Below are 27,572 nucleotides of genomic sequence, written 5' to 3' on the forward strand. Positions count from 1 at the left end.
AAAGTCTGCAATTAGCATATGTTTGGAAACCTAATGGATATTATTTCCTTCTGCATATTTTTGGGTGACAACCCTTAAGGCTTAATTCTTTTTCTGTTCCTAATGGTCAATAAAGTAAACTTTATCTCAAGCATTTCCAAACTACTCTTGAGTCCTGTCACCTTCATTCCATAGCAATTGGTCAAGCATTTAGCTGGCTTTCTTCTCATGTTCACCAATGACAAATATTGATATACTTGTGAAACATATCAGATGAAAAGATGTATCTGTATGAATCTCAGAAATTTGTAACACTAGGCAGCAAGATGGTGTCTTTGGGGAGAAAATGCCCCAGGATTCTACTAGAAGAACAAGTACAGGATGAGATCTGAGTGTGAAATTCAAATTAAGAGCAGTCCATAGAGAGATGAATTAAGGGTTTTTCAGATTTTAGTCTCAATGGAATGAGTTTTGCAAAGAAATTAGTTTTATTCTTTGCATTGAAAGAAGTAAGAAATGAACATCAAGGTAGAAAATAGTTCTTCTGAATTTGGATCTAATCAAATTACATATGGACTATTGTGTTCAGATGATTAAGAGGCTCAGTGACAAACTGGAAAATATACATAGGAGAGTAATCAATAATATGAAGGATCCAGAAACCATAGCTGATAAGAAACTGAGGATGTTAAGCTTTAGGGAAATCATGACCATCATCTTCAAATGATAAAAAAATAAATCACTATGTATTGTTGTTACTACTACAAAGAATAACATTTAAAACAACTATGTGTCAAATATGGTGCTAAGTACTTTCACCCATGTGATATCACTTCATTATAGCCCAAAGAGTTAGGTATCAAGATCTCCATTTTATAGTCGTCTGTTAAAGTTCACAAAACTAGTCATAGCAGAGGTAGGATTGAAACACATTTCCCTGGTTCCAAATTCTGAGCTCATACCATGTGGGTCTAGAGAAGAGAGATGGGACAAACTGGTAAACATTAGAACACAAATAGTTCAGTTCCAAACAGTTAAAGAACAGAGTAGTTTCTTATTCATCTGTGTATTTTCTGGACCTAACAGAGTGCCTGGAACTTTGTAGTTACTTAATAAATACATGTCTGGGAAGTCATAAAGAAGAATATTTTAAAGTTCATAGAATAGGACCTGCTTTTGTGGTAGTAGATACCCTATCATCAGAGTTGATCAAATATTTTAGCAGAGGCTGGATTCCCAATCATTTATTAGGCATGTTATACATGTGATTCATATATAAATTTGGAAGTTGAAATAAAAGTCTTCAAACATTAAGATTAAATTTTCTAATATATTTTTTCAAGTATTTGTTTAAATACTGAAAGCGAAATCTTATACATGTTTCAGCATGCTCAAATAACCCCTATTTATTAAGAAATAAACAAACCATAAAAGGTCACTGGAAAAAATTTTTCAATAAGGGTGATTGACTTTCTGCAATGATACTAAGGAGTTAGATTTCTTAAATAGATACATACCTTCCCCATCTGTTCTCAATTCTTATTTAGTTACTTCTCATTAAAGAGAAGTATAAATAATATACTTAAATCTGGAAGGATTATTCTAATAGATGTGTGAAATATAAAATAGTGGGCTGGGAGAGTGTGGTGGACAGTCTCTCATGTGGCCCCCCTATTATTCCTACCTCCTGTCGTTCATGCATTTGTATAATCCCCTCCTGTTGTGTGGGAACTATGATTTGCATCTAACCAATGAAATAAGGCAAAGGTGAGAGGATGTCATTCTTATGTTTACATTATACCATATAGATTCCCCTTGCTGGCATGATGAACTAAATGACCATGTTGAGAGGGGGGTGGGGGGATGGGTTAGCCCAATGATGGGTATTCAGGAGGGCACACAGTGCATGGAGCACTGGGTGTTATACAAAAACAATGAATCATGGAACACTACATCAAAAACTAATGAAGTACTGTATGGGGACAAATATAATAAAATTAAATTTAAAAATAAAAATTAAATAAATAAATAGATAGATAGATAGATAACCGACCATGTTGGGAAAATCCTTGTGACAATTCTCCTGTGGAGGCCTCTATGAACTGGAACTAAGGCTAGTCTCCAGTCAAAAAACTGAGGCCCTCAGTTTTACAGTCAATAGGAAGTTAAATCTGCTGAAACTCTGAGTCTAGAAATGGCTTCTTCCCAGTTAAGCCACCAGACGAGAACACAGCATAGTCTGACCTTGATTGCAGTATTACGAGACCCTAAGTAGAGAATCCATCTAAGCTATGTGGATTCCTGACCCACAGAAACTATGAGATAATAAATTAATATGAATTGTCTTGAGCTTGTGGCAAATTGTTACACAACAATGGAAAACTAAGGCAGTAAGACAACAATAGTCCAGGCAAGAGACTATGTAATCCTGAGCTGCAGTGGGGACACAGGAATGAAATATAGATGTATGCATCACCCTTTGGAGGTTAAAATAATTGGCTTAATATTGAATGACTACTGAATGCTAAGTATAACTCAAGTCAGAGATAGCCCCATGGTTCTGAGCCTTTATGACAGAAAGAATAACAATGCCATAATCTGAAAAGAGAAATATCAGGCATGTAAAAGCACCATAAGGACCTTCTCAGTGCTTAGACAATGACCTTCAGGTCAGAGAGCTGTGGTGTGCCCAGTCCAAGAAATAAAGGAATTCTAAAACTAGTTATTTGGTATCTAGGCTTCAAATTAGTCTCTCTCCAGACTTTGTTCTTCATAACTGAAACTATTAATTGTCTAGATAGACTTTCTTCTTGTGTGTTCTGTGAAAACCTTCACAGGTCTCCATCGCCATCCCCAAATCTCTGTCAAGTATCTGTTCCAAGCTGTATCCCAGCTTTGTCTCCTCCTTTTGGTCATAAACCAGGCCATTATCCCAAAAAGGATTTTTGTTTTCTTTTATGAGGGAAAATGAGTTCAGATGTGATAAACCCTGACAGAACCTCCCTACAAATGGTTGCCATTAGGAATAGAGTGTCAGAGAAAGACCAGAGTAGAAAGCAACGCAAAGGGATCATTCAGGTAGGAAGCTGTGACTGAAATTGTGTGATCATTGAAAGAAAGTGTAAGAAGAAGGCTGAAAACAGAACTGTCTGGAGCACCTTTACAATGAAGGAGTTAGAAAATTACAGGAGAACTAGCCGTTTCAATTTTCATTTTACAAGACCAAAGTTTTGCAAAGTCATAGCATATGAAAGTGGAGGAAGCATGAGGCAGAAAATACTCAAAAGCTGGAAAGTGGGAGAGCAGAAAAATGGATTCTGGAGGAGACAATGAAGATGGGGACACTTAAAAATATATTACCACATTATTTGACACTTAAGAGGTCACTGGTGACTTCTAATAAGATTTCAAGAACTTAGATAATTCTTGTGAAACGGTGTGGAGGCCATACTTTGAGAAGTAGAAGGGTGAATAAAAGGTAAAAGTCCTTATCCAGTATCATGGTCAAGATGAAGGGTAATAAATGAATACACTAAACCAGAGGTTTTATCTATTATGTCCCCTACTCCTCACCCTGTAAGGTGAGTATATAAGCCCTGCTTTATACCAAGTCTCCAAAAGTTGACTTGTCCAAGGTTATAGAGCTAGTAAATGGCAGAGCCAAGGCTAGGACCCAAGTCCATTTGGAGTTAGAGCCTCTGCCATATCTCTCTCCCCAGATCAACTTCCTGAAAGATGAACCCAAACATCAGACACATGTAAAAACAGAAATATCAATAATAGGCCTGATCTAATAAAGAAAGATACCATCATAGAAATAAGGAGACGTAATGTGTCCTTTCATTGAGGGAGGATAAAGAAACTAATAATATATGTCAATCAGGGTGAAAGTTCTAATGCCATGATTAATAATCACAACAGGTACAATAATTTAGCATAGCACTTACCACATACCACATACTGTTCTAAACTCTTTTATGGACATTAACCCATTAAATCCTCATTAATACCCTTTGTTATAGGGACTCTTATAATCTCTATCTTTGAGAAGAGGAAACTGAAGATGAGAGAGGTCAGGCCAGTTTTCCTAAGATTAAACCAACCATAATGGCAAAACCAAAGTTTAAACCCAAGCATTCTGCCTCCTAGGTCCATGTTCTTAATCTCTCTACTGTAGAGCCCATTAAGTGACCAGGATATAAACCCATATTTATATGACCCCAAAGCTCACGTTCTCTTCAGTGTATCACAGGGATTACAAGCCATATAGACAGAGGCAGAATCACAAAGAAGTCTTTCTAGAACATCTTAGCTTCAAGAGAAAAACAGGTGTGTCTGGCCATTCAACAGATGTCATTAACAGAAGTGGGAGATCTGTCACCTAGTCCCAAAACAGCTAACTATCTAATTTAAGACCATCTCAGCTGGAGCAAAGGTTCAAGCTCTTGCCCTTTGCCTGAGTTGTCAACTAGAGTATCAGAGAAAGCATAACTCACATCTTTTACACACAGAAAAGGAGTAAACATAGGATTGAATTTTAATCCTGCACTAGAGATGGTGAATAATTTGGAATCATAAATCCTGGGCAGCCAGAGTGCTTTGAGTACATAGTAACATCAATTTTCAAGTATGTACAAGAAGTGGAAGAAAGCAGAGACTAGAAATAGAGTGGACAATATGTATGGGGAAAAATAATAGCACAGCTAGAAAAAGCAGTGATTCTGGACCAAAACAGTAGAAGCCAATTGATGAACAGCCATCAGGTAGCTCTTTCAAGTCCTGTGATTGGATTCACTGGTCCTAAGTACATTTATTTTTGTACCCATACTTGGATGTAACTAGTCTGGTGACTTACAGGGCCCTCACAGATGAATAGCTGGCTGGGCAAGGTGAATGAAGACAGCAAAGGGAAACCAGTGTGGCCTGTACTTCTAATAGAAACAAAGGGGAAAAAAATAAGACTTCCATTGTAAATAGAGGCAAAGACATTGTCCTCTTATATCTATGAATGACTTAACCTCCATTATTTAGCCAGCTGCTTTCTTTCTTTCTTTTTTTTTTTTTTTAAGATTTATTTATTTGAGAGAGAGAGAGAGCAAGCAGGTGGAGGGGTAGGGGGAGAGGGAGAGATAGAACCTCAAGCAGACTACCTCGTTGCAGGGAAAGGGACATGGGCTCGCCCTCACAACTTTGAGATCATGACCTGAGCCAAAACCAAGAGTCAGACACTTAACGAACTGAGCCACCCAGGTGCCGCCATTTGCTTTCTTTAATCAAACATACTCTGCTTGGTTCTTTTTTAAAATGAGGTAGCTCTGAAAAAAATAGCTTCCAAAGACTGAACAGGACAAGTCATTTGTCAACAACAACTACGAAATACTGTGCCTTTCACTGGCAACTGTTCCAAATTGCAAGCAAGCCTAGAAGGAGTGTTTAAATCATAACAGGAGTTTCTAAACAATTCATTAACTGAATTACCATAATAATATTCACTTATGGAAGCACCTTTAGTTCTATTTAATTGTTCAATTAACATTTTTATATGCTGAAAAAGAATAATAGCATTTAACTAATAATGTAGGTTCTAAAATGAAATATGACCTAGCTAGATTATCAACATAGCCCAAATTTACTTCACTTTGTACCATGATGCTTGTCAAATATTTTATGTTTGAATGCTGGAAAGTCTTCCAAGTTATCAGGGCCAAATCCAAGGAGAAAAGGCTCACCACGATGTGAAATGAAAGTGAATACCTCATCTTTTCCTGTGAGCAAAGTATTTTCCAGAATTACTCCTGTCTCTGAAACTAGAACTTTGACTCGGTATTGGTTAATGATTCCATTTGGTTGTTGTGGTTTCTTCCAAGTAATTCTTATTTGTGTGGCTTCTACTTCTGCAAGTTGTAAATCAAATATTGCACCTGGAACTAAAAAAAAAAAAAAAAAAAAAAATGAATAACGAGGGAAGAATTTAAAAGTATATTTTTAAATTTTAAAAATTCCCTAAATTCTTAGCTCACCATTTAAGATTTGTAAGAAAGTCTATTAGACTAAAACAATTTACGATTTATTAACAATTAAACATGTATAAGATTCTTTAAATATATAGATAAAGTTAAATTTCTACAGATTGTTCTCAAAAATGTAAATAAGAAATAGGATAACATGGAGTAATTTCCTCAAATCAAAATGTCATAATATTTGTTTGAAACAAATTCATTAATCAAAATAACTTCCCAGAGAAAGCTGTTTAGGGATGATTAATGCCCAGCAGAAACCTTGAAAGCTTTATAAAATTATAACAACATATCAAAAAACAATATCCAGAAGACTTTGTATGAAATGAAATGTAGTTGGTAAATTCAATTTGGTTGTCTTTCAACTTACGACATGAGATTGCTTGAAAAGTTGACTGATTTTGGTCTGCTGATTTTACAAATGAATTATGAGTCTCTAATTTCAGGTACCCTTACTCTTTTCAGTAATAAAGAGAAGCAGAAACAAACTAACAACTGGTTTACAATAAAGCACCAAGTACTTACGTAAATTCTAGTTAGAAAGTGACCAAGAGTGACATCCAGTAAACCTCCCAGTACCACAGGAGCAATAATGGATCAAGGATAAACATGCCCTGGGCTTTTGTCTACTTTTTGTTTATAGCTAGTGTGATTATGAATAGCCAATTAACCCCTCCCCTAATTTTGCTAATCTATAAAGTGGGTAAAATTATATTATTCTTATTACTATGCACGGTTACCATAAGGGACCTTGAGTGAAATGCTCAAGAAAGAAAATATAACTACTTATGATCAAGATGTAGTAAAACATCAAATTCATTTCCCTAAGCTATTTCATATCATTTAGAATAGAGGCACTTTAGGGATATAATATAAATAGAGAATGACCCTTTTCCCTTTTAAGATAACAGAAAGGAATTGAAAATTAATGTCACAACTCTTGTAAATATTATTTAAAATTAGTTAACATAATTATGCTTACCTTAACCATATAGGAAACGGTATGGAGTTCTCATTCCATAGATTGAGTTTTTTTCTTTGTCTCTATGAAGTAACCACTTAAAAAGCCCCCTAGATAGTGTAACAATATAAATATTTCTAAATGTTTTTAAATAGTTAATAGCTAGATGAATGAATGAGTCATTCTTGCCTAAGATTTTCATTCCTACTGCAGCCAAGATTTTCGTGTCCAGCACATAGTAACACCTGTGCTCAGAATTGGGATATAGACATGAAAGTACAACTGTGACTTGCTAATTCTTTAAATCGCCTTTTCTAAAAACATTTCAATATTTCTTTATATAGAAGGATAACTCTTCAGATTGATCTCTCCACACAGAACTTCTAATCTGAAGGAAAAACAGTTTGACCTTTGAAGGGTAGAGGAAGAGTTCTAGACTAGGACCCCATAATCACTGATTCACTCCATAATTCAGCAGACTGAGCCCTCATCTTTTGGTCATTATTCTAGGCACTTGAGGATTGAGCGAGAAAAAAGATAGATAAAAACCTTTTGCACAGGTTACCTCTTGTATAAGTATATATAAAATATATATTGTCCCTAACATATATTTGTCCTTATGTTTTTATCATATTTACCAACATACATATTTTCAAAGGCAGAGCAACTTTCCAATCAACTGTGTACTATGAAAATAACACAGCCATTTAAATAGTAAAGCTCCCATTCCACCTTTCTTCTACATTTTATTTTAGAGTTGCTATGTAGACAAAGCCTTGGCCAGTATTGTATAACATAATTCATGGAAGAGATCTGGCATTTTTCCATTTAATTTGAACTTGTGTAGAACCTCAATTGAAGAAACAATTTAATGGCTACATTGATCAGACTAACAGGTAAGGAAATGCTGCCTACCAAAAAAATAAGTAAAGTGTCACTTCCATTTGATATAACACATTAATCTAGTGGAATACCAAAAACTACCCAGTACAGCAAAAAAGAAAAAAAAGGTGTGTATATGTGTGTGTGTATATATATATATATATTTTTACTGTCCCTTATTTAATCAAAGAGAAGAATAAATCTTCTAATTTACAAGATATTTTTCAGTATAACTTAGTAAGTATTGCTCTATAACACAATGCCTTTATAAATTACAGTTCAAGTAAAGATTAAGTGGTTCTATATTATGCTAAAAATGTATCCCAAACCTGTATAAGAACAACTGCAAAGCTATCTCTTTCTCTCTTTTTTTTTTTCAATGAAAGAAGAAAAAGCTTGAGGGATAAAGGAAATGACTCCATTTGTCCTTGTCCTTGTCCTTCGAAAGATACTTGATCTCTTACACCACAAATTCTTATGAGGAAACCAGAGAAGTATGGATTAAATCAAACTCCTTTAATATTGATACCAAATTAACTAAAGAAAATCAAATACACAAGGCAATTATTCATGGTTCAGCATCAATTCTGAGGTGTTGTCCACGGGGATTACCTAAGAATCATTCTCAAGTCAATACATCTATAAATTTTATTAATAAATGAGAAACAGAATAGACATATAAAGGATAAATAATGTTCCAAATGATTTTAAGCTTTCAAATGAAAAAGTATTAGAAAAAAATAAAATGGAAACAAATGGTACTGGGGCAAAAAAAAAAAAAATACATTAAAATAAATTTTGCCATTATGTAGGGTGCCTGGGTGGCTCAGTTGGTTGAGCATCTGACTCTTGGTTTCAGCTCAGGTCCCAAACTCAGGGCCATGATCTCAGGGTTGTGAGATCGAGCCCTGTGTTGGGCTCTGTGCTCAGTGGGGAGTCTGCTTATGGTCCTCTCTCTCTCCCTCTGCCCCTCCCCTGGCTCTTTCTCTCTCTCTCTCTCTCTCAAATAAATAAATCTTTTAAAAAATAAAATAAAATAAATTTTGCCATTGTCTAGCAAATGAAACTAATTTATTAAATTTTTTAAAGATTTTATTTATTTATTTGTCAGAGAGAAAGAGAGAGCACAAGCAGAGGAAGCAGCAGGTAGAGGGAGAAGAGGCTCCCTACTGAGCAAAGAGCCCGATGTGGGACTCCATTCCAGGACCCTGGGATCATGACCTGAGCTGAAGGCAGACGCTTAACCAACTGAGCCACCCAGGCGTCCCTAATTTATTAAATTTTAATTAAATTAATTTTGAAAAAAAATCTATTAACAAAAGTCATTGAGAACCCTGAAAAGTTGAGTCTCTCAGTGATTTCCCTACAAAAGATTTTACTATTTGCAGAAAGTAGCAAGTTGAAGGACAAAAGTCTTCACTTCCATAGTCTGTTTATGGAAGAATAAATATAGATTTCAACACTCTGTTTGCTTTTAAGAAATTATGTTAACCTTCTTATGAGATATTTGATACTAGTGACAGAAAAGTTCTTAGGGGATATTGAAGCAACAAAGTTTTACTTAAGATTTGTTTAACCCCCCATGCAAATAATAAGAAAATGCTGGTGCCTATGTTATATACAATAGCACTGTCTCATTTTGCGATAGGCAGCTCCAGGACATTTTGTAACACTGGAAATTATTAAATTATCATTGTTTTCCAAAACCATCTCTTCTTCATACCTATGTGGAAATCTGTTCAGTAAAATATTAACGCATATATGGGAATCTTATGAAATGTGTAGGAATACTGCCATAACAACATGATGTTGATTTTCATTGATGATCAAAGTAGGCTATGGACCATAACATTCTTAGTGTTAATGAAATCAGCCCCATATTACTATAGTAGCATATAACATTGTCTATAAGAGGTCAATTCAAGATTTTTCTATAAATATCTGGAGATTTCTTAGAACACCAGTTGTTCTAACATAACATAATAAAATAAAATTTTTTAAAAAAAGAACACCAGTTGTTTTAAAAAAAATTAATTTAAAAATTGGTCCTAGTGTATTTTTAAATAGACTATAGTCTACTTTTAAATATGGAGAAGAAAATAAATTGGGTAGCCTTAATTAGAATACAAAGAACCCTGCTGTATTAATAAATGAAAAAGAATAGTCTAAAATTAAGATCTCAATTTTAACTGAAAGTATATACTTCTAGTGAGTTATTAGATTGTTCTCATATAGTTTAAAGATCCCCTTATTGCAAAGTTTTAATTAGCAGGACTAGGACTAATTAGTGTTGTCAGAAGTTGAAAGCTACATTTACTCTATTTGCCAGAGCATTTCACTGAAGCCCTTCCTAAGCCTGAACTACCCCAAGAGAACTCCATGAAGGAAGGTTGGCATGCAGAGATAAGGACCATGCCATTTCTGCCCTTAGTGGAGCCCACCTGCTGCCAATGGAACCCCCTGAGAGCCACCTGGATATGGCCAGGAGGGTAGTAAGATAAAACTCAGGATAAGTTGTTTATTACATAAGGCAGAGAGAGTCATTTGTTCAAATTAATTTTGTGAGAAAAATAAGCCATATGAAATATATTGAACAACATCCTTAAAATTTTATTTATTATTTTGTGAATAAAGAAAAATGCAAAAATAAAGAAAGGGGGATGAACTCTTATGATGTCCAAAATCAACAGCATGACATCATATGTAGCAATATATTACCTATTTCCCTATTTTTGTCAAATGCCATACATTTGAATAATAGAATAATGACAATAAAACAATAATCTTAAATTGCAGATTCAGTTTAGGGGTGCCAAAACTGGCTTGATTTTAAGGAAGACAAAAATTCTGTATCTATTTAACTGTATAACATAAGAATAAAAACTCGTTGGTCAATCAAGTTGTTTGAGAAAATGCTATTAAAATCAAACTCAAGGACTCTAATCTGATGAGGGCCAGGTCACTCTGCTGTTTTTGGTAGCCATTCATAAAGCTGTCTAGCTTTCTAAGAAATGCTTAAGAGCATTTATTAGGTGACGGGGAGATTTAAGGTGTAATGGAAAAGACATGCAAAGCTAAGATTCTTCTGACAGAAATACAATGGAAAAATATTAATAATGAAAAAAATGAGAATATTTTTGCTTGTAAGTATACATCTCTTTCTTAATCTGTGTTTGAAATCATATACACATCAGCATTTTCATTTGAAATTGATATAAAACATAATTTTTTCATTCTTTCAACAGCAAAATATTACCAATGGTTAATTGTTTTTTGAAGGGGAGTACAAAATTCCCTAATAGTTGCTGCCCTCTAATGGTCAAATACTTGAGTGATTTATCTGATGAACGTATGCCCAATCTTCAGCTGTATGTGCATGTGTGCACTTGCACACGTGTGTATTCAATTTACAAGTTACTGTATGTTAGCTATCACACAAAATTTGGAAACTTTTCCAAATGTTAATGTACTTGTAATAAAATTGTGATCTTCTCAAATAATTGCAATCCCTAAGTAAAACTGAAGACATTTTAGCAAATTCGGTATGGGCCAGGAAAATATGCAGTGAGACAATGAGGGAACATTTTTTAAATATCTAAAACTGTGATGTTTAATACATGCAAACAAAAACTCTCTTTAGGAGAGCCATTGTTTTAATTATTTGGGGATGTGCTGGTAAATTTGTATTATGCACCCTCTAGGAATCCTCACTTGCTTAAAATACCCTTTTGTTTACAAACATATTTTGTTAGAGGCATTGGGGATATATGGATTCCCCTAAACACCATTCTGTGAGAAAAATCTATTCTACATTGAATAATGTGAGTCAAATGATGTTAAAAGTGTTTGTTTCCTTTGACCTCATGAAGTTTTGCCAATCTTCACCGTGAGTCACAAACAGACTGATACTACATGTACTACTTCCTAATCTTGCTTGATCTCCAGTTCCTCTATGAAGCATGCTGCGGGGTTTAATATTCTGAGGAACGCATGTTCGGAATGCATTAGGTAGTAATCTGATAAGGAAATAGCATGAGTTAAATAAATACAAACCAAATAGCTTCTAATATAATGTTTAACCAGTGCAATAAAATCCACAAGCAGAGTAAAATATCTTATGAACAAACTGAAGAAGATGTTCTTACCTTCTGGAGGAGTGAACACTGAAATATTTGATTTGGGTCCAATGCCTGCACTGGTCTCAGCTGCAACATATACATCATACACCGTAAATGGTGTTAGGTTAGTGAATGCAAACTTAAGGTCTTTTGTGCTATTATCCAAAATCCGACCTGCAAAAAGATACCATGGATTATTTTCTCGTTAGGCATGCAATCATTCTCACATTTAAGTAGAGAGCCAAGAATAGCAATTAATGTTTGTTATTACAATTTTAAAACATTATAATTACAATTATTACAAGTTTCAAACATTTAGCTTAGTGGTACATTGATATCAGGTTAATTAAAACAATAGAAACAGGGCGCCTGGGTGGCTCAGTTGGTTGAGCAACTGCCTTCGGCTCAGGTCATGATCCTGGAGTCCCGGGATCGAGTCCCGCATCGGGCTCCCTGCTCAGCAGGGAGTCTGCTTCTCCCGCTCCCCCCTCTTGTGCTCTCTCTCTCTCAAATAAATAAATAAAATCTTTAAAAAAAAACCAAAAAAACAAAAAAACAAAAAACAATAGAAACAACATGAAAATCTAGTATTCAAAATAATTTATTAAATCATAAAGCCCTATCCAAATACCATGTTATTTTTTGACATTTTTTTAAAAAGAAAACATTAGATTTGGGCTAATATTAAAATAGTGACAGTATTTTATACATAAATTTAGTTAATTAAAATGTTAAATATTTTCATTATCTTCTATAAAAAGACATACTTAGAAAATATTTGTAGTTCAGCTTCTGAGCAAAGCTCCTTAAATAGTCCATCATCAAAATTCTTTTAATCCTCAACTTTACCTCTGAGTAATTCTTTCTTCCTTTGCTGCAGCTGAAACCTGGGTCTCCCCTAAAAACACGGCTTCTATTCCCTGCAGCCACCCCAAATGATCTAATTTTTCCCACGGTCATCAAGTGATGAGGCCTTCAGGTATAGTATGTGTTCCAACCCACCTCCCTCCTTACAAAAGCTCACACCTTTCAATCTCATGTCATGGATGGCCTCCACCAGTCCTCCTTGTTGCTGTGATTGATCTTCTAGGCCTATGGTCACTCACCCTCATTCTGGATGATTTAGTGCCTGCTTCAATGTCACTGTCTTCAGTGCTACCATCTTAATTTGTGGTGATTTCAGGATCCCTAGACTTGACTCTTAAAACACTCCTAGCTCTCCTCAAATAATCTAATCCACCACCCTATCTCAGCCACTCCCATAGACATCACTATTACCAGTAACTGCGAATCTTCCATGATCTCAATTTTGTGCAACTCTCTCTGACCATTCCTTCTTATCTCCTGTTCACTTATTCTAGAACCCTGAAGCAACAATTCTTTAAGTTCATTGGGACCTCCTGCACACCTGGGTGGCTCAGTCGGTTAAGCATCTGCCTTCAGCTCAGGTCATGATGCCAGGGTCCTGGGATTGAGCCCCACATCGGGCTCCCTGCTCAGCAGAGAGTCTGCTTCTCCCTCTCCCTCTGTTCCTGCACTCTCTCTCTCAAATAAACAAATAAAATCTTAAAAAAAAAAAAACTTTAAAAAAATAAAAAATTAAAAAAAAAAAGGTCATTGATCTTATCCATTGATCTTATGAACTATTTTATTCTGCTTGGTTTGGTCCCTCACCACTTGGTTTCCACTCCTTATCCAGCCTCAATGGCACTGCCAATTATAATCACTACCTTTACATAAGCCTTCCATTCCATTGCCCTCCTCTTGTTGAAGAGAGCTGGAGAAAAACACAAATCCACTTTGATTGATATCACTTTATTCAATACCACACCTCAAAGGAGCCCTAAATTTTGCCTAGCCCTGTACTCAACTTCCGTGACCCAATCACTCTCTACTCTTCTGGTTGATTTTTTTTCATAGAACCATAGCATCTCAGATTAGAAAAGAATTTTAGAGTTTACTTAATTGACATCCAGCAATAATATCTGAACCCCTCAAAATATCTGACAAGGGGATGTCCAGGTCCTGCTTATTCACAAAGATGGAGAACTTGCTACATTATGAAGCTGCCTATATTATTTTTAGAGAGCTCCAATTATTAGAAATGCATTCCTTGTTCTAAGCAGAGATTTGATCTAACTGAAGTCCATTGTTCTTCATAAACATACTTGCAATTAAGTAAGTCAAGGTCCTCCTGTTCAAACATTTGAAGACACGTATGTCCTCTAACACTTCTCTTCTTAGGAGTTATCTCATTCTTTCAGCTTCTCCTCATGTAAATATGGAACATGGACAGTGTTTTGCCATCTGTATACTTATTTATGATTTTAAACAAAAAGTTCAAAGAACCTCACCTCCCTTAATTGCTTTTCTATTATCTGCTTCAATTGTAGGATCTTATAAAAAAGAGCATGGTATTTTTAAGGAGTTTGATAATACTAACATATTTTGCGTAATTCTTATTCCAAAAGGTAAACACAAAACTGATTGAGACTTACCTGATGGTCCATATAATTCAACTCTGTAACTAAACTTCCCTGTTACTACAGTAGGTGGGTCCCATGAAATTGAAAAGGACTTCCCTGTAATGTTGCCTGTTATATAGTTTTGTGGTGGTCCTTCAGGCACTAAAATTGTTATTAAAAAAAATGAATAAATAATATATACTTAAAATAAATGAGCATCTTATTAAATACACACAATAAAACACAAAGTCAGAAAGAAAATAAAATATCACACTATGAGCAAAGGGTTTTTTAATTTTACAAAAAAGGAAAAATGAACGAATTGAAGAATTTAAATAAGACATGCTGGATCATCAGATGAACTACTTATTTGCAACAGTTACTAATTTAATTTAATGTTGTATATGACTACACAGGGTGTTTCATTCTCATTCCAATATTGTTCCTTGCACAGTTACATTGTCTTGATAACACACTTATATATTGAATTCAACCAGGCCTGGGCATCTGACTTGAAAAACACTCTCCCCCTGGTGGACACAGGTAGAAGGGTCAGGGAATTAACTCGACCTACATTACCTTATTGGCAAAGATCTTCACTTTCTGCATCAATATTTGTATTTGGTTCTGAGAGGAAATTTATAACCTATAGTTAGAAGATTCTAATGTAACATTGGTAACATATAAAAAATAATGACATTTAAAAATAGTCTACTTTTCACAAATGTGTTCCTACATTTTACTTTCTTTTGACTGAAGTGAAATATTCCAACTATTTTTCTCAAGCCAAAGTTCTTGTCTACGAAATTTCACTTTGTGCTATCCTTATGAAATTATTTTTTAACTGTATAAGAAGTATGGAAGGAGGAAATGGTATGATTCAAAGATGACTATTTAAATCAAGAAAAAACTTCAAACTTAATGTGATGAAATGATAAAAGCTGACAGCTATGTCATCAGAAAAAAAAATACTGAGCTTTAGGGAAATTACCCTACCAGTAATAATTTCCAGTAACCTCAAAAATTACCAATCACAAATGAATGTCTGATACTACATATTTAATATGGTATTGTGTCAGTAACTACATAAATTTACATATATATATACTACTATAATCCCATAATTAAATATATAACACCCATAGCTAGAAATGTATAGTCTTCAAATTTAGTAGTAATAATATCTAATTATACTCATTGAATCCTAACACCACCACCATAAGGGAGGTACTATTGCTGTATCCATTTTTCACATAGGGAAACCCAGTGCAAAGAGGAGATAAGTAGGTATATTTTTTAAGTACTATTTTTGTCTAATATTGAAATGTGAATCACACGATATTTCTACCACTATAGGTGTTACTTTTGGTTTTAACAGTATCAGTGAGAGGAGGCTGTAGATGATTATAGGAGAAGGAGAAGGGCAGAGATGATTAAGAAAAATTGCTCAGATCAAAGAACAATAAAAGCTGATCATAGGATCATGGTTATTAGCTGAAGAATCCATTCTTCCAAATCTCCTTTCTCTTTTTAGTTGTTTATGTTAGTACTGTAAAAGAGTACTGAAATTAAAGATGCTCCAGATGATATGCCCATGATCTATTATTGGGGGGAAACGTTATTGGAAGGGAAAGAAAGTTTTAACAAAAAGATCTACATGGAAAAAATGAAAGATTATTATATAACTAATTTAATTCTTTTTTTTTTTCTACCTACACAAAAAATGAAACCATACCTGATTCTGGTGTTCTGACAATCGTACTATCAATATAACCTGCTTCAGTTGTAACAGCAGAAACTTCAAAAAGATACGTTGTATAAGGTCTCAAATGTGTCACTAAAAAACTGATAGGCTCTTTCCACACAGAGCTTATCTTACTCCTCGCCAACGTGCTTGATGAATATGTCGTACGTGATGGAGGCGTAACTCTACCAAGGGTTGGAGAAGGGCTGGTTGTACTCCATAAAAAAGATTCATTATTCTCCTAGTGAATAAAATAAATAGCAACAGAAAAATAATGTAGTATCTCTTGATGAACATGAGAAGTGTAATTCATTTATTTTTCCTTTATAGCATAAATATTATTCTTAAATTTATGTGTATGTGTATGATTCATTAAGATTTTAATAGATTGTTATCTGTTCAAGCTATGGACAAATTTGCTGGAACTTAATTATACCCATTTATGTTTACAGTGTTAGAACAGAATATATTTATTGCATTCTTTATACCTTCATATTTCTTATGAATAGGACTTCAAAAGGCTTAGAATAAAGGTAAAGCAACAGCAAAATCATTAGTAAGAATTTTTAAAATTCATGTTAAAAGTGCAAGAGCCAAAGAGATAAACTATTTTCCCTTTTGTGAAATTTCAAGCATAAGTCACTTTCTCACTGGTACTATCATTTTTTTCCTCATAAATAATCAAATGATAAAGCCAATAGCACATATGTGCAAGTATGTATGTTTGTGTGTGTATTAAAAATACAGCCTAATTTTAAAAAGAAGGTTTTAAGACTTCTATAACTTACAGTATTTAAAACAAAAGTAATATTGTTTGTTTTTCCATCAATAATATCACAAAGATCATCTAGATTGTTTTTGAGAGCATTATTATGGTACTTCCAGGGATTTCCCATAAATGACTAGAGTCCTAACAAATTCTTCACCAAAGATATGCACAACAAAAACAATCTACTTCCACAAACATAACTTCGACTGTTGCCTTCCCTACCCCTCCTGTCCTGTGGAAATATTATCTTTTTTCCAGTGATATTCTATACTTTCCTATCAGTTCTTTTGATAAAATATCCTCCACCCAAAATACTCCCCTCACACGATCTCCCCTGTCCTTACACCAAGGCCAATCCAAGGTCCATTAACAAATGCTACTCCTTCCATGAAGTCTCTTCAGAGCTCCCTGTGAGATTTTTCTACCTCTTGAATTCTCACACCTTTATCTTATTCTACCTTGAATACAGTCAATTGTGTATAACATGATACTATAACTGAACACTCTAAGGAATCGAACAGCTAATAACCACTGTGGTTAAAGAAGTTTCCAGATACTGGAAACTTCAAGTTATAAGCTCACACCTAAAATTTCTGAGACGCAGAAAATGTTCCATAATACTTACATTACATTCTGGCATTTTCCCAGTCAAAATGTCTTCTACTCTGATGGAGACATCTTTCACTACTGTCCCACTTCTGGCATGTTTCACACTAATCTTGAAGCTGGTAATTTTGCCATTTGGTTGCCTAGGTAAATACCAAATCAGGTTTACTGTTGAATAGTTAAAGGTCTCAACTGTGAGATTCACCACTTTTCCTGGAGCTGGGGAAGTGACAGAAATTGAAGGAAAGGAAAAAACACTGTTATAAAATTTAGAATGGCATTTATATAATGTTGAGATGTTACATTTCTTATGTCATATAAAATTAAATATACTCTGTTAGAAAAAAATCTACTTGGGTGAGACTTTTTGAAATATATTTAATTAATTCTGCCTAAGATAAAAAACTGGAAGTTGAGCCCACAGAGTTACGTTTAAGAGGCAAATAAGTTTTACTTTAGGATTATTTGTCTAAGGGATCCATTGGTGAACTATTTCAAATAAGTCTGAAAAATATCCAATCAACAGTTATTTGTGAATATACAAACAAATTTGAGTAACAAATCCTCTCCTAAAATATTTTGGAATTATGCAGATTCCTTAGATAATGAAGAAGTGGCAAACTGAAACAATTATCCAACCATTTACACCAAAAAGCACATTTCTGGAATGTACGTAAATATCTAGTGTCTAATATAAAGTGAATAGCACCCAACTGGTTGTGGTTATTATATTTTGAGTTTTATACAACCTCAAAATCAACTTTCATCAGAATTCATACACTTTATTATCAGTTATTGATAAACCGCAATAACAATCTATATGCTGGGGGTACCTGGGTGGCTCAGTTGAGTGGGCATCTGCCTTTGACTCAGGTCATGATCCCAGGGTCCTAGGATGGAGCCCATGTAGGGCTCCCTGCTCATCAGGGGAGTCTGCCTCTTCCTCTGTCCCTCCCCCGACTTGTGCTCGTTCTCTCTCTTTCTTTCTCTCTCTCTTAAATAAATAAAATCTTTTTAAAAAAATCTATATGCTATTTTAGCTGAGATGAGACAAACATGAAGCCAGAATGAAGGAAAATTATGCCCACTAATTTCAAGGGAAGTTATGCAAAACTGACAAAGTAGAGTAAATAATCAAGATCCTTTAGAATATAGAACAAACATGACAAATCACTATTGAGAGAAATAAAAACAAAACAGGATGTCTGTGGTAAAACAAAATAAGTGATAACAGAGGTGCCTACTATTAAGATACCGAATAATTAGAGTTTAAATGCACATTGTAGGGAAGAATACCAAAATATGATTTGTAAATGAAAGCCATATAAGTTACATAAGGAACTTAGGTCATGGGAAAGAGGTTGTATATGAATGATATGAGTTAAACTGGAAAAACTAGGAAACTTAAGGACAACCGCATTTTAATGGGAAAAAATAAAACAATTTGGAAGAATGATTAATCATTAATAATGGATAGAATGATGGATGGAAATTTTTTTCTCCAAGGAAAACTCATCAATGTAATTAATTAAAGCTTAAGAAGGACAATGACAATATAATTCTCTGACACTAAAGATTTAATATTTGAATTTCTTTTGGATGGATAAAATATAATAAAGCAAAATATTAAAATGTTAAATATATGATGCTATGAAATTATGAGTTAAAACTTTTATCATGAATCTCTTTTTAAAACTGAATATATTTGGCATATAACTGTATAAATTTAAAGTGTGGGGCACCTGGGTGGCTCAGTCAGTTAAGCGTCAGTCAGTTAAGCATCTGCCTTCGGCTCAGGTCATGATCCGGGAGTCCTGGGATTGAGTCCTGCATAGGGCTTCCTGTTCAGTGGAGAGTCTACTTCTCCCTCTGCCCCCACCCTGCTCATGCTCTCTCTCTCTCTCAAATAAATAAATAAAATATTTAAAAATAAAATAAAATAAATTTAAGGTGTATGAGGTGTGAATTTGATACATTTCCATATTGTATTATGACTGCTATTGTAGTAATATTTAGTACTTCTATCATATTATATAATTATAATATCACATTACATAACTATAATATTGCATTGTTATCTATATTCATTATACTGTGCATCAGATCTCTATGGCTTATTTATTACTTGAGGCAAGTTTGTACCCATAAACAACATCAATCTTATTCTCCCGCCTCTATCCTCTGGTGACCACCAATTTACTCTCTTCATGAATCCCAATCACTCTTTTAAATTTCTTATTTGTGTAAACTATACAAATCTTTATAAGTATGCCTGATATACACACACACACACACACACACACAAATTATATACATACAAAAAAAAATGCAATTTGTTTTCTAAACATTTTCAAATGAGCCTCAATAACAGTCACAGGGAACTACTCAAGTATAGAGAAATTTGAATTTATAAGGTAACCAAAACTTTATTAAATACATGATCTCAAATTGTTTAAAAAGTGACCAGAAATATTAAATACATAGAAAGTAATTAAATATGTTGGGGCACCTGGGTGGCTCAGTCAGTTAGTTAAAGCATCTGCCTTCAGCTCAGGTCATGATCCCAGTGTCCTGGGATCAGATTGAGCCCCACTCCTGGGATTGAGCTCCTCTGGAGCCCCCTGTTGAGCCCCCTGTCGGGCTCCCTGCTCAGCAGTCTGCTTCTCCCTCTCCCTCTGCCCCTCCCCCCGCTCATGATCTCTGTCTCAGATAAATGAATAAAATATTTTTTAAAAAGAAAGTAATTAAATATGTTAAATAACACTTAGTGAAAAAATGGTATTTTTATTAACTTGCTTTAATAATTTTTGTCTCAATTAAATATTTCTGCTTTTATTTTCTGTTTGTGACTTCATTATGTCTGAAGAATAAACCTGGCTCTTTTCTGTAGTTGGTAGGTCTTTCCCTACTTTAAATATTCTAGTTTCTACTACTGGCCTTTTATGTACCAAAACCCATTATTTCTTGATGTTCATAGAGTGAACTTATCCATCTTGATCCAAGTAAAGGTTTGACACCGTGGTATCAAAAATTTCTGTTTATAAAGTCATTTCATCTTTCAGATAAGTGTCTTCCAACACTTTGAGGATATATCTAGACTAGTGACATGCATAAATTTGTATAGGTATGTGAAGGTGTCTACAACTTTTCAAAGTGTACACTATGCAAAGTATACATTTATTGAGCCAGAAAGAAACTTCATAAATCCAATACAGAGACTTTTCCTGCATTTCTAAAGATCCATCAAGTTGAAAATGGAGGTGCATTCTATTATCTTAGAGCCAAAATAAATTCTATGTTTACCTGAAATAATGCTGCATGGGAAGTTAAGAAGTTGAGATTTTTGTGCTTGTGGATGCAACATCAACTCAGTATGGCATAAATAGTTAACCTGTATACTCTTCCCAAGAGTATTTTTATTCATGGGAAAAGAAATTCCTTCTGATTTAACAATAAAAAATGCAGCTTATTTATTCCATTGAACTATTCCTTAAATTTGTGTTCTGTATAGCATAAATAATAAAAAGGGGTACTTGGGTGAAAATTGCAGAATACTGATACAATTAAATTTATATTTACATTATATTTTTACCTCTTTACATTTACCAAAAAAAAAAAAGTCAATATAGGGGCAAGAGAAATTATATAATTATCCGATTTGCCCAAAAACACACAATAAATGAGAAACAGTAAGACTCCCAAGACAAAACTTTTCATGTCATTCAAAAGTTATTCCAATTAACTTCCCTAAAACTTAAAAACATAAGTAATAAATTTTTATTTTATATCCTAGTGAATATTTAATTTTGAAATGATAATTTTCCCACTTGAATTTTAGTTGTACAAATAATTTGAGAGTCAATATGCTCAAAATCAACAAGAGTAATTTAAACCTCATAAATCATTAATTTCTAATTTTAAATAAACTCCTGAATTTTCTCTAACTTCTTATGGGATAGAGCATGTTTTCATATGATTCTCTAGATAAAGTCTCAAATAGAAACTAGGCCACAAAGCTTGATGCATGTTTTTTAACATGAGCCAATACATTATCCTCTCTAGATACACAGGGCCCATTTCAATTTATCCCTTTGGCATAAAGTGGTTCACTGGAAGATTTTTATCTTTTAAATATGTAAAACATTTATAGTTGCAAAAAATTATGGAAATTCTTTTTATAACAGTTATCACTAACCTGACATATTACTTAGTAACTCATGTATCTTAGCCCACAAGAATGTAAGTTCCACAGAAAATATCTGTTGTTGAATGGAGGTGCCATTATTTATTTAATCATACTGCATTTATTGGTTCTAACTTTTTGCTATTATAAGTAAATAGAGGAATTATTAAATAAATAAAAGCACCTCCAATCACTAACTTATTTTTATCACAAAGCTTATGTTCTACTAGGCTGATATATACAATAAAAAATAAGCAAGTAAATATGTAACATATCAGGCTGGTCCAATGAAGAAAAATAATGTGTTAAGGCTAGAGATGGACAGGAGGAAATAGAGGCTATTTTATAAGGTGTAGTTAGGAAAGTAATGTGAGATTTGAATTAACTAGGGGAGAGAGACATGCGGATATTTAGTGAAAGAGTATTCCAGTTAGAGGAAACAGCAAGTGCAAAGGCCCTTTGATGGAAGATAGGTATGGATGGTGTATTTGGAGGGAGGGGAGAATGTTAGAGATGGATCAGAGAGGGAAAAGAACATCCAGAGTGCTATGGACCATGGGAAGGACTTACGGTCTTATTCTGAGTAAGATAGGAGCCCTATTAGGAAGAGAGAAGCAGGGGCTCCTGGGTGGCTCAGTCATTAAGCATCTGCCTTCGGCTCAGGTCATGATCCCAGGGTCCTGGGATCGAGCCCCATATTGGGCTCCCTGCTCTGGAGGAAGCCTGCTTCTTCCTCTCCCACTCCCCCTGCTTGTGTTCCCTCTCTCGCTGTGTCTCTCTCTGTCAAATAAATAAATAAAATCTTAAAAAAAAAAGGTAAGAGAGAAGCAATATGTTCTGGCTTATGTTTCAAAAGATGACATAGCTCATGTGGAGAAAGGGAACTGTAGGCAAGTAAGCTGGAAACAGGAAAACCAGTAAGGAGACTTTCAATTGTTCAGGCAAGAAGTGATAATAGATTAGACTGATTTGCAATTAGGGTGAGATTCAGGATGCATTTTGATGTAGTGCTGGCGCAATTTGCTGATAGAGTATACTATGAGAGAGAGGCATCAATGGTACCTCAGGCTCTTTCCTCTCCACCATTGAAAGAAGGGAGGTATCTTCAATTGGTTTGATAACGACTACATGTTATGGAATAATATAACTATAAAATCTATATTTCCAAAAGTCTAATGTCATAGAAGTGTGTATGATTTGATATTAACAGGAAAAAGCAGGCTATAAACTTGCATAATTGGCATAAGGCTACTTTCATGAATATATAGTCACATAGACACATATTCATGGGAGAAAAAAAGGACCAACCAGGAGTGAACCAAAATGGTAACAGAGTTTTTATATGACAAGGCCATGGATAATTTTTACTGTTTCTTATTTTTTCAAAATTTTTTTAAGATAACACGTACTGATTTCATAATCATAGAGAACAATATATAATTTTAATGAATAACTATCCAAGAAGACTCTAAAAGTAATCGAATGGCCATGCTTTTGAAGATTCTATGGATTTTAACACCATTATCTGGTTTATGTGCCTATTTATTATAAATGACAAAAACTCATAATTAAGTTAAGTTGGAACAAATGATTTAGGCAAATTACCACTTTCCGCAGTTTGGAAAAGAAATGGGTCACTAAACACTCCAATACCAGCACTGTTTTCAGCAGCAACCTAAAACAGACCAAAAGAATTATGTTCAAACTTTTTACTCTCTAATTAAACAGAATCTGAAATAATAAAATTTTGACTTGTTGATAAGTTAAATGATAAAGACACTTTTCCCTTAATTCCTGCAATACTCCCAAAGTAGAAAGCACACATGGAGCTATTCCTTATTTCCATTATCCTTAAGGGTATATTTGCAGCATAGTTTGATTCAACAGATTTCTTCAATTCCTAATGGAAAAATTAATAGTCAAGTTTTATAGTCAATTATAGTATTAATAGTAACAGTTATTATTTATGGGCAACTTTTACGTACCAGGAAATCTCCTAGAAATTTTACGTATCTCATTTTATCCACATTATCAAAGCATAAAGTGTTCTGATCAGAATTTTATAGATGAGGAAACTCGTTGAGTGAAGTCAAGTAACTTGCCTGAGTCATACAGGAATAAGTGGTAGAACCAGAATTCCATTGAAGTCATGCTTATTTCTAAAGCTCAAACTCTTTCCATTATATTCACTTCATGCCAGACACTATGACTATTTCTGTAACAAATATGAAACCATATATATGGTATCTGGCTTTAGAGTTTACAATCTAATCAGTCAAATACATACTCAAGAAAACAATTTTAAAAATAAGCTTAATCAGTTAGACTAAGTATTCTGAATTTAAAAGATAGAAAAATTCTTTTTGACTCAGATAGCCTAGTCAAGTAGACTAGAATAGGCAGAGAAAACGTCATTATTGAGGTCAAGACTCTTAATGCTCTTCCAAATGCCATAACTGGCATCTGAAAACCTTAGTTTAAATTGAACTCCACCAACTCCTAAATGAGTAGTTGTAGGCAATTTACTGGTCCTATTCTAAGTCACATTTTCCTTCTCTTTAAAATGGGAATAACGATATATCTATGTCATAGAATTGTTCTAAGGACTAAATGAAATAACACATGTAAAGTACTTTTCTCCCCAGATTATGTAGATTTGATATCTACATTTGAAGATGTCAAATGTACTGCACCAATACCCTTTGGAATTCTGCAATGGCTAACATTTATTTGAACAGCGTAAAGGTAACAACAATGATTTATAAAGTGTGGGATTAAAAGAAGAATAAGGGCTTCCCAACAGGCCTGAAATAAGAGAATTCAAAGGAATAAAAATTCAAACTCCATAAAAATAGATCTAAGCAGAACTAGGTTAGCTAAATTACCTTTCTGTCTATAACAGCTTCTTATCACATTAAAATTTAATCTTTACATATTACCTTCAATAGTATATTTTAACATATATCTAAATATGGGCTGTTGACAGAAAATATGTATACTATGCCATTTTTATGTATCAGTTAGAAAATGTCTCCTACTCTTTACCCATGTTTCTGCAATGAAATAGCCATCATGAATCTTTGGCTTTGACTTTTGCATCAGTAAAAATTTCCTTTTAACTGTTCTCATATGGGGGATCCCTACTATAGGGAAGCTCTCTAATTCTTACTGTGTGCTTTGCTTTCACAAATAGGCATGCTTCCAATAATGAAACCCCCACACCAGGCAAATTCTCTCTTTCCCATCATTTCTTACCATCCAGAAAGCCATCTCAGTTATGTCTTATCACATATTTATACAGCTTTTATAGATTTTTTTCTCTATATTCAATTATCTTAAAAGCTCAAAGAACATATTGATGTTATGTTGAAAATAGAATCAAAAAGGATCAAAAAGATAATAGGCAGAGAAAACGTAGATAAAAAAATAGGATCAAAAAGATATCTGTATCTTTTACTATACTCTGGAAATATCACAAATATATCTTAATTGTAAACATTTTCATATGGCCTAATTTAGGATTGCTTTTTATATGCTCTTCTTAATTTCTAAATAAGATGTTTAATTTTGCATATTAAACATTGTAAAGAACTAAAAATTTTTATAAACACAAAGACACAATAAATGTTCAGGAAACACTTATTGAATGGAACTGAATTGAATTCATTGTTCTCCGAGAAGCTGGCTCAATAGAAACTTTCATACCATTATTCAAATTTTGATAACATACACACAAATACAACAGGATTAAGAGGAAAATAACAAAGATAACTTAAAGGTTAATGAAAAAGTAGAATATTTTTACTTATAAAGCCTAAATTATGTAATTTAAACTTGATTTATTCTTTGAAAAAGTTGCTAAGTTAAATGTTTTTAAAATAAATAAATTATATAAATACACCTAAAAATGAAAAGAGATTACAACAGTTGTTCAAATTTTAAGAGCCCAGATGGGCCCTGAGGTCATGACTCAGATGATCATTCTTCAATCACTTGGCTGTGTTCAGCTTTAAAGGCTGGTGGGAAAAAGCTCCTTCGCTTTTAAAATTAATACTAAGCATTAATATGAAGTACTTAATACTTAATACTAAATATTAACAAAATATTACCTTGATTTCATATGTTGTTCCAGGATTAAGATTAGTAAGAAGAACTTCCAGACTGTCTGGCTTTGTTCTAACTTGTGTGTATTCTGTTTGCATCCATGGACAAACTTCCTTATATTTAACAATGTAAGATACAATCCTTCCGTTTGGATTAGGTGGTGTATTCCAAGACAGAAGAATCCCGGCAGATCCAACTCTTTCTCCTGCTAGGAAGACTGGAGGCCCTGGTTCTATTTAAAAAAAAAAAAAAATGTTGTTAAAAGGTCAAACAATTATTGTATTTTCACAATCATAAATAAGAAAGTTTTTACAAATGTAGACTTTTGAAGTTCCCAAAGACTAATGGTCTCTCAAATGTGACTTTATCCTCCCTAGAGCTTTGCTACCAAAAGAAAAAAGAAGATTAAATGCTTTGGGGGATACCAGAAACATTCTTTTATAAGAATGTAAAAAATGGAATGCTACCACATACTACATGCCAAATACACTTTTGATGCCAGATCATTTTTAAGAGAAACTTATTTGTGCAAAGCTCACACATAAAACTAAGAAAGCAAGAACACAGTCTTACAAACTAAATAATTCTTCCTGAGCAAGTGTAGTGAGTCTATTTTCATGGCTCTGTATTATTTAAATATTACCATTAGCCATCTCTCTGATCCATTTCACAAACAAGTACAATTATCTTTACTCTCTGAAAGTCAAGAAAGCTAAAAAAACAGTAGAACACAGGTCCTAAAGAGATCACTTTCTTATGTTTCCATTTTGCCTTAATTACTAACCTGTTTTCATGTATATAAGGCACATAGTGCTAATGTAAGTATTTCCATCCAATAGATTTATACTAGCTGCAAAAACTTCATTAAAAATACTTCATAAAAAAAGGAAACATATACTCACTTGTTACATTGGTTGTCACTGTTCTACTAACAGGTGAGCTGTATGTTGTAGCAGAAATAGAATAGATGGTTACATCGTACCTAGTACCAGGAACAGCATTGGAAACATCAACCTAGAACACCAAAAACAAATAATTGCATTAAAACTTTCTGGAAAACAAGAAAGCTAAAACAATAAATCTATCACAACAACAAAATAAAGTAACATCTCACACAATAACTCTGCACTGTTTAAAATATTCCAAGTTCCATATTACTGCAAAATATAATAAATTTGTTCTATCACATAACTATTTACCAAGTAACAGATAATAAAAACTTATAAAACATACTGTGTTATCAAAAACTAAATCAGTATTTAATCTCTCTAGCTTGTTGTCACAAGAAACAACTATTTAAGAGTCTTAAAAAATCTACAGCCCATTGCTTAACATTTTTAGGAGTATATATGAAATACCTGTGTCTCTGAAGTTCCAATAAAAAGTAAAAGAAAAATGATAAGAAAATCCATCATTATTACATTTTTCAGGCAGTGGAATCACATTGATGGCTCTAGAGAGAAATGTTGCCTGCATTAATGATTTAAAGACAGATCCTCCTGGCAAGTACACAATTAATGAGCCTGGATTACTCAATAGCTCTGCCCTTTCTTTGTTAAACTATTCATGAACCCTTGGATGGCTGGCTGTAGGTTCAGGGTAAGACTTAAGAAAAAAAAAAAAGGCATAGACGTTGCTAAGGTAACAGTCCACCCATGCTGAAACTCACACTCATCAATTCAGCATCAGTGTTTTTGTCTTCATTTTATGCTTTTAAAAAACTCTCAAAGGAGTAAGTGTTCAT

General features: G+C 33.8%; 1 protein-coding gene across 1 annotated transcript in view; it reads right to left on the reverse strand.

Annotated features, from left to right (window-relative positions):
• Positions 1–27,240, reverse strand: part of PTPRQ (protein tyrosine phosphatase receptor type Q) — a 197,929-nt gene extending 170,689 nt beyond the window's left edge. The window contains exons 1-9 of the mRNA XM_032393715.1: positions 27,187–27,240; positions 26,731–26,842; positions 25,834–26,060; positions 23,330–23,399; positions 17,561–17,760; positions 16,158–16,407; positions 14,456–14,584; positions 11,985–12,131; positions 5,734–5,906 (exon numbers count right to left, since the gene is read on the reverse strand). Of these exons, the coding sequence (XP_032249606.1) occupies positions 5,734–5,906; positions 11,985–12,131; positions 14,456–14,584; positions 16,158–16,407; positions 17,561–17,760; positions 23,330–23,399; positions 25,834–26,060; positions 26,731–26,842; positions 27,187–27,240 (1,362 nt within the window). The remainder of the gene's footprint in view (positions 1–5,733; positions 5,907–11,984; positions 12,132–14,455; positions 14,585–16,157; positions 16,408–17,560; positions 17,761–23,329; positions 23,400–25,833; positions 26,061–26,730; positions 26,843–27,186) is intronic.
• Between the last annotated feature and the right edge of the window lie 332 nt (positions 27,241–27,572).

Source organism: Phoca vitulina, unplaced genomic scaffold (assembly GCF_004348235.1).
Source record: "Phoca vitulina isolate PV1807 unplaced genomic scaffold, GSC_HSeal_1.0 scaffold76, whole genome shotgun sequence".
NCBI lineage: Eukaryota > Metazoa > Chordata > Mammalia > Carnivora > Phocidae > Phoca > Phoca vitulina.